This window comes from Strigops habroptila, chromosome 5 (genome assembly GCF_004027225.2).
Source record: "Strigops habroptila isolate Jane chromosome 5, bStrHab1.2.pri, whole genome shotgun sequence".
Classification (NCBI taxonomy): Eukaryota; Metazoa; Chordata; class Aves; order Psittaciformes; family Psittacidae; genus Strigops; species Strigops habroptila.
The window spans coordinates 17402342-17416432 of NC_044281.2; the positions used below are offsets into that span (position 1 = coordinate 17402342).

The window sequence follows — 14091 nt, forward strand, 5'->3', positions numbered from 1 at the left end:
GTAAAATTTGCAGTAACAAATAACTTCCTCCTAGCCTTTCATTTAACCTCAGGTACAAGTTCCAAAAGAGAAGAATAGCAGCTTCTTCTGATTTTCTCTTAAAGCTGCTATAAGAAGGCTTAACAGTGATTTTTTACTTATTAAATATCTACAGGTCATATGAAGTAGTACAGGGCTAACATCAGTAAAAAAGTCACTTAAACTGAAGGAGTAGCAATTTAACATGGTAGAGATTAACAATTCCATCCCTACTTCATTCTTACAAAGAAAGGTCATTTTCTAGTGATCACCATTCCAAATAACCATAGGATAATTAAAAAACCACAAGCAAACAAACATTAAAAAATTGAGATGTACCATTTGTGATGTATCCAGCGACAGAATCGTTCTTTTTTCTTCTTCAGGACATTCAAGGGCACTAGACACACTCGTCCCTCCTGCAAATATGGGAGTGACACTGATCATAAAATTTGCAGGTAGCTTTTCTTCACGTAACATCCCCCTCTCCCTCCTTTCTGATCTTGAACTTAATAAAGTAAGATTACTGAAGTTAACTGTTTGAGGCTAGTGATTAGCCTTTTAAAGTTGTCTTTTCTTCCAAACTGAGTTTCACAAAATCTAGGCAGCACTGGAGCTGACAATGATTTAACCACTCTTCATAACAAACCATGAAATTGTGACCATCTCAGCTGCTTCTGTTAAGTCCAGAAGAGATTTTTAAAGCAACAAAGAAGGAGAAATAAAGGCCATTAAAGAAACAGAGATAGGTATGGCTTATATATAGTCTTTTGGGATCACTACAGAAGCCACTATGCTTCTGCTTAGAAAGTTGGCTTAAGAAGTCTACCTAATACAGGGATTTGGTACTTCTCTGACAGCAAGAAGCAGAAAGGATACAACTCATAAAAAAAACAAAACAGGATAAAACCAAATGTCCAACTTCTCCCAAGGTTTCTGATGTATCTTTATAGGATGCCACAGAACAGCCTCCAAGAAGCCTCTGGCTTCTCAAAGACTAGAAAGGATGCTAAAGAGATCCGCTACCAGAAAACAGCCAATAGCAAGTATTGAGACAGTGCCAACTAATAAAACACACTCCAAGTGCAGTAAAGTCCATCACCTTTGTTCCCAATGGTAGTCAAGGTGGTATTTTCCTTCAATACCAACCCCTATAGTAATAACTCCAGAAGCTGACCATAGTTTAGTATAAGCATACTTGGAAAACAATCTGAAGCTCTTTCTGTATCCTGGTCAGCAAACAAGAGATAGTCAATATTGCCACTTTCAGCTATACCAATTTACTAGTACCAAAAGTGACTTGTAGCAGTGTTACAGCTCTCCAGATACATCTAGAAAGGATGAGAGTGTTTTAGGGAGAAGACAATACCAAACTAATGGAGCTGGTTTCAGTGGCATGCTCATCTTCTCAAATAGTAAATGCCCTTCCTACAGGGGCTATGCTCTTACAGCATAAGCAAGTACCAACTAACACATAGATTTATCCCACAGGATTAAGAGTTCTTGACAAAAAGCTTCTCACAGGATGAGCTTATGAAAGCCAACACCCCATGCTCCCTGAGCTCCAAGTCAGAACACAGTAGCTCACCACTCTGCTTCAACAGGCTTAGAGGATAAAGCATCCATGAGTAAGAACCTCATGTCCTTCAGAAATTCTTTAGGCTGAGGACACACATTACACAGGCCTTTACCTGCACTCTGTACCTGGAACATTTCCCAAAAAACTCTTGTCACAGGAGTCTCTACTCTAACTTTCAGACTGAACAATGTCTAAAAGGAAATCAGAATTATAATTAATGATTTTGCAATATGGTCTCTAACCACAATCCTCCCTGGACCTCTGAGCTTCAACAGAAAAAACCAAACTAATTTATATGTGGTTTTGGTAACAGAGCACAACTAACGCATCCAAACCCATGACACCTCTAACTCAGATATTTTAATCTCTTGACTTATTTCCTAGAAGACTTCCAAGGCACAGAGGTAGACTTCAGCTTCATACAAACACTCCTTTTGCATATTCAATATTCAAGATGTTGACATACTTTTAATGACTTCCACTAAATTGTGTACAGCAACTTTTAATACTGAAAGATCATTCAAAAAAATGAAGACCACACCTAACATACTAGCAAAAAAACCCCAACTATTGAATTGTTACAATATATGACTAACATCACATATTTAAATTGAATTCAAGTAAAATACATTTTCACTAGTAGAGTTAAACAGATTTGAAATTTCATAACACTTACCACCAAATGGTATTACGCAGAGATTGTGTTTGCAGGCTAATTCCACAATTTTAACTACATCTTCATGGCAAACTAAAAAAGTCCAAACAGTTAAAAAACAGGATTTGTGCTTAGTACTGTTATTTATGCTTAGTACTAAATATTGCAGTCTGAATAAGCAGCAGCTCCATTTCTAACACCAGCAAGGAAGACATTTCAAAGAGTTAGGCACTAAATACGAGCTGGGCTCAGAAGTATCAGCCTAAAGTTTAGACCTGAAACAATTCTACACTTGAAGAACTGACTACAAACCCTAGTCTCCTGCTCCACTCATGGACTGACACCTTCTGCAAAATTTTCAGGGCTACCAAACTGTTAACAATTGATCTAGGTACCTTGGAGAACAAATCAAGCTTAAAGCTTTTATTGAAAATAGGCTGTCCAATTTATTTTAAGCAAGAAGTAAGTCTCTTCTGAGCCCTGAATAATACGTCTTTTTCTTCCTGGCTGACATTCAGTTTTGAAAGTAGAGTTGCTGGTAAAATTTACTTTTTCAGAATGCATTCTGTATCTGGTCAGAGAGGGAAGCAGAAATGCTTGCGCACAGGCAAAGAAAAGGATCCAAAAAAAAAGATCAACTACAGTGCATACATGAGTTCGTGCAAACAGCAGAGAATGAGCAGGACTGAATAAACAGGCTTACAAACTCTGGCTACTTCGCTCTTGCCATACAGAGCAGCTTTAAACAAAGGTAGTCAATCATTTCATTTCAGTTGCTTTTGGAGCTGCACAAAATAAAGCTGTGGCCAGTGCTGTTCATAGTCACCAGCGTTGTCATGTCAATACCTGTCCTCAAGTAATGAGATGCATCTTATAGTGCCTCTTTTTATGCTTCCCATATGTGATTTTTTTTCCCCTAAATAAAGGAAGCAAAATTGAGCTAAGACTAAGCTCTTGTCAGAAATTTTAGGGTTTCTAATGTAGCACAGCTATCAAGGTATTAGAAGAGTTATGAACAGGGAAGAGTTGGATTCATACAGCTGAACAGACATTGACAGGTACTTAGATCAAATGAGTTTGTTGGCTACTGAAGAATTGCACATGGAAAGTAGTTACTAGTGACCAGAGAAACACAACTCCAGTAGAAAATTCACACAAGTGTGAAAATGGTCATATCAGTTTAAGTATTTGTATTCTTCTACTAGATAGAAGCAAGCATAGTTTCTGCTACATATTATCTACAACAGCTTTAGTTATTACTCTTTTTAAAGTAGGCCTAGCCTGTACTCAGCTTTCACTGCTCTTTCTTCAAGTCAATAATCCTTTGTGAAGTGTTTTGATAGGAGTTACAGGTGTTATACGTTTTTTTACTGAAGTACAGTATGTCGTAAAACAAAGCTCTTTAATACAAAGGTTTCTCTAACCTTCTATCATCATGTACTCCTTTAAAAAAAGCCAGCAAGATTCAGACTGCCATTTAGACAACTATTCTTGGTGAACGTACAAGTTCAAATTACACTGTGGTTACCTAAGTCATGAATTTAGCTGTCAACAGAAACTTCGGCTATATTTAATAATCAGTTTGACTTCCCCACAAAATGATGGGATTTCACAGGCACAACCTGCAATCCAGATGTTAAACAATCATGATTACTATTCATGAGAAAATTCCTTCAATTTCTGTAAAGCTAAGTGAAGTCAGTGAACCAAGAGAGCTTCCCCATGACAAGAAAGCACAGGAGTTCAGTAAACAACAGCCTCCCAGATCAGAAGGGAGAGTAAGACAGTTAGAGCTTACCAGGCCATACAACTATATCAGGAACTCGCTTAAACATTCCTTCCCTGAGTATAAATATCTCATGTAGGCAGTGACCTGAAACACAAACAATAACAACTTCAAACAAGGAAGCATCAAAAGCAACACAGTTACATAAATGAAGTTCTCTTACCATGAGCTCTGAATACCCTATCTTCTGCATCCTGCGAGTATGAGATTTTAGTGGCTCTAAGATCCTGAAGAAATTCTTCATTTACAATGGATGGAGGTACATCATTAACATTTAAGGTTGCCTACAAGAAAGTAAGTTCATTAAAAGGTAGGTTCACTTTCACGGCATTTCTGTACAAGAGCCGCTCAAGTTTGAGAACAGGAGAACTGAAACTTTTTTACTACTGCACCTTTTGTTTTAAATACACTCTTAAAATCAGGAGTTGCAGACAGCATAGCGCTGTGTGCTCAAAGTTCTGTCATGAAAACCTTGCTGGCAGATTAACCGACATCACTTTCAACTCAAAGAGAAGAATACGTTTGCAATTTTGTTATAAAGCTATCAGAGAAGACTATGGGCTGCTAATGACACATGAAAGAGCTTCCTTACAGACATACCACCAAAAAGCATTTTGTATTAAGTGTTCCACAGTCAAAGAAACACAGACCTCTTTTTGGACAAGCCTAGTCTATGCTTCTTCACAACTACAAAGAGAAAACTGAATTCACTTTTCCCTCACCTTCTGAAGCTTCAGCCTTCTACAAAAAAAAAAAAAAGGGGGGGGGGGGATATTCGCCCATTCAAGTTTTTGCTCCTGGAATGGAGTTTTGCCTATTTTTGCTCTATGCAACCCCCAGAACAGTTGATACTTTTTGCCAAAATGTGTCTTAAGATAAAAGCTTAGAGGATAGCACCAGTTACCAAGCTAACAGCAAGCGAAATAGAGATTGTCTCCCATCTGCCATCATAGCAGCACTCTATGCTGAATGGCTTACATCTCAAAGTCATGAGAGCTGAAGAAGGGAAGATTTAAAATTCAGCAAGCAAGTTTTCAGGTAGTTCAAACATCCACTGTGATGGAACTTGCCTATTAGTGTCCACCATACAAGAAACTATGTAAGATTATGCAGCAATTAGGAGTACTTACAGGGATAATTCAGAAGTAGTATCTACCCGTGATACGTTTGCAACTGATAGCTAACAACATTTAGAGGTTCAAAATGATTGCCAAATATTTGTTTCAGAGTTTTCAGATGGGACACGTGACCTCATAAAAATATAGTTTTAACAATTATTTGACTTCTGGAAGAGGATATGTGCTGTTCTGGCTTGCTTTAAGCTATTATACTTGAAAAAAAGGTGTCAGACATTGGAGAGAAAGGTTTTTCCCTCCAACTTATTCACTTTGTCACCTACAAACAAGGAAAATGAGATTAAATGTTGTCCAGGTGAGAGGCACAACACTACTGAGAGATCATGATTTTAGGGGACAGTCACGATAAGTCACAGAGGAAGTCAGGTCTTGGATCGCTGCTCTTAGCTCTTACTATTCTGCTGTTAATGCAGAATCACACAGTGCTATTCTCTAACCCAAAAAACAGAGCTCTGACAAACTTGAGAAACATAAGAAACAAGCAAATAGGTATCAAATAAAGATCTTTAAACTACTTTTAAAAAATCTTTGCTAGCTGTGCTTATATTTTCTATTTTAAACCGTGGTTTCTTCATAGATTTTCACAGACAGAACTATTTCATATCATTTCAAGTTGAACACCAAGTGCTTGAAGATCTTTGTTCTCTAAAAGGAACATAAACTACTTAAAAGTTGTAACGATCCCTTGCAGATAGTTTTAAGTATCCTGATTTTTATCTCTCTTCGACAAGTATTTTAATACTTGTCTTCCAGATTCAAATGTTCATATCTATAAAAATCTTCTGCATAAAGCCAAACTAAAATATACCTTTGTTTATTCTTATGGGACTGAAATATTTGAAGATTTGTGCACTGAAAGGCTAGACAAGAAGCCTGTGTGAACCAGGTCTAAACTGCTGTTGTGTAAGTCTGAAAAACCAAAACATGCCATCAAGCCTTGAGCAGCACAGAAGCAGGTACGTTTATGGTTGTTAATTGTAACAGAAAAGTTGCATGCAATAGGAACCCTCCAGCTGAATCATCTTTATCAGTGTGGTCTTGACTATCACCAAGACTAATCTTCAAAGGAACTGGTTCAGCTATTTACTTACTCTAGAGGTAGTTTTGTGATCCAGACTGGCTCCAAAGGTTTTTTCTATCCATTCCTTAAAAGTTGGTAATACCATACCACCTAATCTGTACCTGAAAAGCCAATATTACACAGGGTCATTTTTAATTAAATGATTGTATGTCAATACACTTCTTTTGATTCTATGTATGCACAAAAGTTTTATATCAAATTATTTACCTACAAGCCTACAAACCTTCTACACAGTTACTTTCATGTAACCGCACATTTCATTGTATTTAACTGTTCTGTAATCCACACAAAATCAAATCACCAACATCTTTTTTGTTTTCATTTTATATTACTTTTCTTCATGATCTTTGGGAATCATGGCATAAGGCTTTTCAGATATCCCAAACTCTCACACACGCACCCCCTTTAAGAAAGGTCTCTCCCTTTCAGTGGTGTGGAAAGCAGTATCAATCACAGTTTACATGCTGGTTATAGGTAGAGGAAATGTGTGTATGGACACACAAACAGCAGTCTCAGAGACACAAACCCAGTTCAGCACACCTTACGTGTTGTCAAGAAAAACAATGTTAAAGGTTCCTCTCTCATCATCAGAATGCAGAATAAGAAAAGGGCAGGGTTTACTGATCACTGTTCAGGACAGATCAGCAGTGCAGCTTGCCACACACTGGTACTGGGACCAATTATACATAAAGTCTTCATCAGTGATCTGGATTCATTAGCGGACTATTCAACTAGGTGAATAATATTAAGCTCTTTTGAGGAGACATACTATACTGACAGGAACTCAGGACTTTAAAAAACCTGAGCAGACAAGTGAAGATGTAAGATAATACATAGATAATTGCAAAGCCACCCCACTCCCCCAAAAAAAGGCATTACTTGTACATTTGGCAGAATGTAGTGGAGCTAGAGAGGGTTCAGAGAACAACAGTAGAGACCCAGGGACCTTACAAGCAGAGACTAAATGGCCCAGGATTCATCAGCATGGAGAGACAGTGGAAGAGAGGATACAACTCATATAATCAATAAAGCAGTAGATAGGCCAAAGAACTATCACTCACCTAATTCTGCAACACAGTAAGGGATATTTGGTTTAAAACAAGTATTTTACACAACAGCAACATGGAACTTGCTGCCATGGGATGCTGTAGAGGCAGATAGTTATCAGCAGCCTTGAAAGCTATTAGACAAATTTATGGGCAACAGATCTATAGGTAGATACTAAGAGGATGAAGCATCTTCAACACCTTTACAGATGCCTAGTCTCCTACTTTCACTTCAAACACTCTCCTTTGGCCACTGTGACAAACTATTCCATAGAAACCACACTGGTGTGGCCCAACAGGGCATTTCTAATATCATCTATCAGTTCGAGAGACAGAATGCAGATGGCGGGGGGGGGCAGAGAAACTACCATTCTCGAACAGCAACTAGTAAGTACTCATCAGTCAAACAGCAGCCCCAGTGCTTCCTCCTGAAAAATAAAATAATCCAAGTCTAACCCTTTACCATTTTTATCTTCAGACTGCCTGGATTTTCTGTGCAGCATAACCTACCCCAGATAAACTAAAAATATCAGATAAAAGAATGAGTGACAAAGTGGTAAAAGCCAGAATCCTGGCAAAAGGAGACACATCACCAAGATCTTCCTAGATATTATACAGTGAATTGAAGTGCCTAAGAGAAGACTTTGCATTTTCATCTGGGCCTGAAAATTAACAAATTAATGATTGAAATGCTAACACCCCAGTTAAGTTTTTGCAACTTTGACTCCAACTAGCTCAATACTAGTTCACAAACTCAAAGACCAGGAAGGAATTTTTTTGTAAGTACAGTACTTATTTAAAACATATTTCCTTTCCTCATTCTTTTTATTTACTCTAACAAAAAATGTATTTTTCAAATCAGAGAAGAGACTGCAAGACTACTGCCCAATGACACAGAAAAAGTAAGATGTCAAGTGACAGGCCTAAATCCCACTTGAAGAAAGTTGAGAGATCCCCAAGTAGACTTAATTTTAATATCATTTCCCCAAAAAAAACCCCAAAATTTCTCAGAAAAACAAGCTTGCTGTACAGAGGGCTAGTAGGTACTAAATCAGAAGCGCTGCCACTACAGAACATACAACTGATGAGCAATTTTTATTTTTAAGCTCAGGAGATAAAGTAGCTCCATGCACAATGGTTAAGAAACTCAAATACAAACTTTTAATGAAGTTTAATAAAGCATCTTGTTGATGTTTGAGACATCCCCAAAACTGCACAGACCTGCTGCATGTCACTAAGGCTTTATAACATTGTGCAGATTTTAAGTCTGATGCCATTCTCCAAGGGAAGTTTAATCCACAGAGTGTATCAAGTTACAGAGAAGACTCCATTAATCTTTATAATACTTATAATAAACCTTCCAGTAAGCCACCCCATTATTTCACTACACAGTAGACTACTGTATATAGAATTCAGTAAACCTGTTAAGTGCAGAGCAACTAATGACCTACTCTATGAGATAAAGCAAGCTTTTTGCCTTCTTTGCATCAACTGAACAGTGAATGTTTTAAATTCTTTCCAAAAAGATACTAAATAAGATACTTCCTTTATACAAGTTTTCAACTTGCCTTTTTCCTGTGAATTCTGCTTGACCCTTCTTATTGAAGATGAATTTGGAGTCATTATATCCCCATCCATTCCATTTCAGAAGTTCTTGCCTTAAAGGGAAAAATATAAGTGAAACTGTTAGCATACTAAGCCCAAAATGATTTTCAGTTATATGGCTTTGGAAAAACAGTCTTATCAGACAGCAGTTCAAGAAATCAAGTACATATCCAAAAGTGCATAGCTTAACAGCTAAAGGTAATTCTGCAGCCACAACCACTATTTCTTCAGATTGCATCCTAAGACTTGAAAGACAGGATGCTTTATAAAAATAACCACCAGCTTAAGTCAATGCACACTGTATGGTGATACTCTCAAATTGAGAGGAGTAATATCTGAAAGATGTTTAAATCTATACATAAATACTAACACCCAAATATGTAATAGCTAAATATTTACAGAATGAAAAAGACATTTAGCATTATTCTCTGTCAAGAAAATAATTTTAAATGTTAGGTTTTTGACATCACTACTGTAATCCCACTGCATTCATAATAACATTCGCTTGATGAGGCATTCTCAGACACATTTGGATTGAAAACACATTCTGGAAAGCAAAAAAAAACCACGAACCCAACCGAAACAAATCCCAAGAACTGCAGTAATAACACACCAAATACAACCAGGATGTGCCACCGTAAGAAAGGGAACACTGAAAACCCAAACCCACAACTGGCAAAATACAACCACTAAACTGAAATGCCTTAAGCACAACCATACCAAAACAAGAGGATCTCTTAACTATGATAAAGTCTTGAGAAGTGTATCAATGTAAACATATTTAAGACTTAGGGATACAGAAAGAGTAATTACACATTAATCTAACTTTTTAAGCAAAGTTTGCTATTTATTTACATTAGAAATGAAGTACTAACCTAAACCCTGAACTTCAGTTAATAAAAAGGCATATTCAGGAAGTCTGAAAGCAGATGATTTGCCTCACTCTGCTATATAGAGTGAATGTAGATCTTACTCTTTGACTGTATAAGAGTAAGATGACCAGGGGTGACAGGTTCAAAAAGACCTCGGGATTCAGAGAAAGCACTGCCTCAAGTCAGTTGTAACTCCAGCATTATACACAAGATATCTGTGTGACAACTGATTACCAAAGGTCTTCATTATAAAAATACTATTAACATAGGTTGCTGCTGTCAGTAAATTGGCTTAATCAAAACTCATTTTCTTCAAACTGCCTGTACACAAAGTTTTAATTAATCAAATGGAAAAAAGCCATGGACATGTATTTCACTACAGCTGTTTGAATCAGCTATTTCAACCAGCCTTTGACAAATCTAGCACTTCAAGCAAACTTCCAGTTACTGAGTACTGAAACTGCTCTATACAGCAGTGTGAAATAGCCAATATATGTTGCTCTTCCACACTGAGGAATTCATTCTAAAATTTCAGCCAAAATTAACCTGTTTGAGCAGACAGCTGTCCAGATACAGAAGCCCCCCGTTTGGCTGCCTCCTCTCTCAATAGACTTTATCTTTACACATGTAGTGTCCACACAGAAAAGGACATGGGTCCACTCATGTTTGATAGCACAGGATTGCACTGTGCTATTGTACCGACATGAGAAATTATGGAAAAGTGTTCTTAATGTACGTTATGCAGTCTTGCCTATTTTTACATATTCTATATATGTATTCTATATATGTATATTTATAAATATTATACATAGTTATAAGAAATTCCACAAAAACACGAAGTCATACACAGCTGAGTTGTTCCCAGCTGAGAACAAGCTGACAAAGAATAGGCCAATTCAGTAGCCTTTATTTTATTCTTTCAAACTAAATGTTCCCCTCAAATCCCCATCAGCGCAGTCCTCCTCAAGGCAAGATTTCTCCCTCTGCTGACTAGATGTAGTATTTCTATATACTCGATCTCTGTAGTTTGTCACATCCTGTAAAGTCAGGACAGACATATTAAGAAATGAAATTTGAGGAAGGCTCAAGCAGCTTCCCCCCCAATTTAGACAAGTAAGTCCTCTTGCAAGGCAGTGCTGAAATAAGTATGCCAAGTGTGACACATGAAACAAGCCAGAAAAACTAACTGTTAAGCTGAAGACAATCAGATAGACCAAGACACAGCCAGCCAGGCTCTAAAGGTCCTTTTGAGGCAAGATAAAACTGATAAAGCACAGCTTTGAAACTACCATTAGTCCTGATACTGGTACAGATAGATACTTCCCACAAAATCCAGGAGATATACTATTAATTAAAGCACTGAACAGAGACCCAGATACAGGGTCTTTCTGCTAAGCTGACTGCATTCCCAGTTGTTTGCTTTTCTAAAGGCCTACTTTCCTAGGTTGGTATTAAACTACCTGGTGCTGCCATAAGGCTTTAAAATACAGAACAGAGGTTAAAGAGTTTTAACTCCAGAGAGTTTATTTTCAGGTTGAGCTACTCCTGAATAAAATAAGTACACAGAGTTTTACTCTGCCCAACAACACAGCTCTTGCTATTGGCATGAGAATATTATAACAATTTACACATTTGTAGAAGAAAAGCTGCTTCTAAAACATCTCAGCTACCTCATAACACAAAGTCAGGAGATTTCCCCCCCCGCCATGCATAATGGGCAGTATTATATGTTGTGACAGGTAAACACCACCACAAAAAGTTAAGCATTTAACTTTTATATTCAAAACTATACTGAGCAAGTCTGAGGTTTCTGTCTGGAGACAGTCATCTTAGATTTATTCTTTCTTTTGTTCCACCATACCACAGCACTACCAGTTTAAGAACAGCTGTTTGATTTACTTATGATAGTCCCTAGCACTTCATGACTACGTGCTAAGAACAATTTAGCAGAAATACTACATGCAGCTCCCTAAAAAACAATCCTAATGTCCTAGTTTCAAGGATTTAAACCACGACACCTAAAAAGACCAGATTTTAAATGCAAGACTGATTAGGCAGCTCTGATTTGTAACTGGCAGGGCCCGCAGGAAGACCAAACTGTTTAGATCTTCTCATATACCATTTGAAAGGTATGCTCTTCACAAACTAGAGCTGGTGAACCTCAACTCAAAAAAATTGCCTTCAGCACAGAGGAAAACAGGAGACATACAGAGGAGATCTGCAAGCCTCCTTGACTACTGAGGCAATGGCAATGTCATACTAATATCATTCCAAGACTGTAACAGAAAGTGTTATGTATTAGTTGATATATTATTCAGAAGTGCCAGCAGCTCTGCAAGATAGAGGCCAGGGCAGTAGGCTGTTCTTCCGCAAGTCTGCCTCACTCCCTTAACCCCCTCAAGTAAGGGAAATACACCGTAACACACACCTGCTCTGCATTTCCTTGCCTTCCTAGCTTACATTTGGAAATTAAAACTGTAATTTGACAGCATAATAAGAAACAGAAAGTAAACAAGGAAAAAAAAGTATTTTTCTAATCATAATTGTTGTAACAGCATTCTTCCCTCTTCTTCATTTTCATACTGCCCTTTTGCAGCATTAGTTATACAGTCACCATTCCTTAGAAAAAGCTTTTCAGACCCCAGCTCAAGTGTAGCACTCCCACTGCCCTCTGTAATGTCCTGGCGTAGCAGTTAGAGCTGCTGACCAAATTAGCATCATGCCTTATGTTTACCTTGGCTCTTTAAGAATGATCCAAGCTATGACTGAGCAACCGATGTAGCCTTCTACATTTCCCAAGGTTTTCATTCCCAAAAACCTCAGTGTTAAACTCATATTCCGGAAGAGTAAAAAGGGCAGAAAGAACTGCTGAACATCTGCAGACCTAAGCACACATTGAAAACTCCCTCAATGTACAAGTACTCAATCCTGGCTCTGACACAAAGGGACTCAAACGACACATTGATCTGCAACTAATACATACCACCATTATACCTACCTAAACTTTTGCAAATTACATATTCTCTAACACACCTGAAACAAAATTTCCCTTGATAGTAATACTTTCCATTCTCATTCTTAAAAAATTCAATAATTTGATAGCTAAATGGTAAAACAACACCAAAATCAACAACTACTAATACCCTGTATAGTATCTGAATAACACCTGAATATCGCAAAGCATGTTAAAGAGTTTTGTGCCCCCGCCTGAAAAAGAAAGATGCTCAGTTTAGCTTAGTCAACCAACACGTTCCTGCTACTCGTTCTATGTGTAGCAAGATATAACTTACACACCCATCTATTTTTTTTCCCAACCTTCTTTCCAAGAATATATATAGTAAAGAGATTCATCAACATTTGATATTATTCTTGCTTTAAACCCTATGTTACTCAGCTTTATACTGTACCTGAACTGTCTCATTTAAAGACAGCATGCTTCCTATTCAGTACATTGGCTTCAACAAGTTATCAAACTTACTACTTTCATCTTTAACAGAAATATGACACATTTTGGCCAGAAATAGTAGGAAATGACCAGTTCTTTCTTGCCTTCTAACTTAAAAGCCAGAAATTCACTACTTAAAAACATAAAGTACCACAAAGCAGAGCATGCTTCACTTTTTTGAATATGTATTTCCATATATATACACACACTAAATGATATTGCCTGAAGGGAAAAAAAACCTGAAAGAAAGCAAGTTACCATGGAAACAGTGATGCTAGGAGATGAAAACAGTGTGACTAGGTTAAGTGAATTTCAATATTTTACTTTCATTACAATGCCCAACACTGAAATACTAGTGTGACTCTATGCAATAGACTTTTACAGCAAAATATTTGTTCAACAAGTCCAGCATTTTCTGGAAAACTGACTATGGAATAACCAAGGAGACACTGGGCAGGATGCTGTTCAGGTCACAGCACAAGGCACTGCATTAAGCCCTCAAATGACCACTAAGGTGTCTACAAACTAGGCAGAAGCTCACAAAGTGACAGCATGCCAAGCCTGGGAGGGTGGGAAGGGGGCCCCCAGCCTACTGCCTAAGTTAGTGCTCCCAAGGCAGCCAGTCATTCAGCTGGGCAGGTGGAAGCCTCCAGACCCACTCTATTTCAATAGAACTGTATCTGCCAGCACTGTCCCCATCTTGTGTTTTAATGAGAGGCACAGTGACTGGCTGAAAAAGTTCTTATCTCTCCCTAAGCTGAAGAACAAGCACAGGGTCTCCCACAGGTATCCAAGCTCAGCATCCAAAGTTCAACCCAAGAGGAAATTAAATCATGGATGTAATTTTTTCCATAGTTTCAAATTCACA

General features: G+C 37.7%; 1 protein-coding gene across 13 annotated transcripts in view; it reads right to left on the bottom strand.

Annotated features, from left to right (window-relative positions):
- AGPS (alkylglycerone phosphate synthase) overlaps window positions 1–14091 on the bottom strand; it is a 78516-nt gene that overhangs the window by 28822 nt on the left and 35603 nt on the right. For 12 of the 13 annotated variants that reach the window (XM_030486461.1, XM_030486455.1, XM_030486454.1 and 9 more), the window contains 6 exons: window positions 8870–8959; window positions 6266–6356; window positions 4202–4322; window positions 4051–4125; window positions 2274–2345; window positions 358–437 (listed from right to left, as the gene is read on the bottom strand). In XM_030486461.1, coding sequence (XP_030342321.1) covers window positions 358–437; window positions 2274–2345; window positions 4051–4125; window positions 4202–4322; window positions 6266–6356; window positions 8870–8959 — 529 coding nt within the window. Of the gene's footprint in view, window positions 1–357; window positions 438–2273; window positions 2346–4050; window positions 4126–4201; window positions 4323–6265; window positions 6357–7316; window positions 7386–8869; window positions 8960–14091 lie in introns of those variants that run through there. The other variant, XM_030486465.1, reaches the window with a different exon arrangement.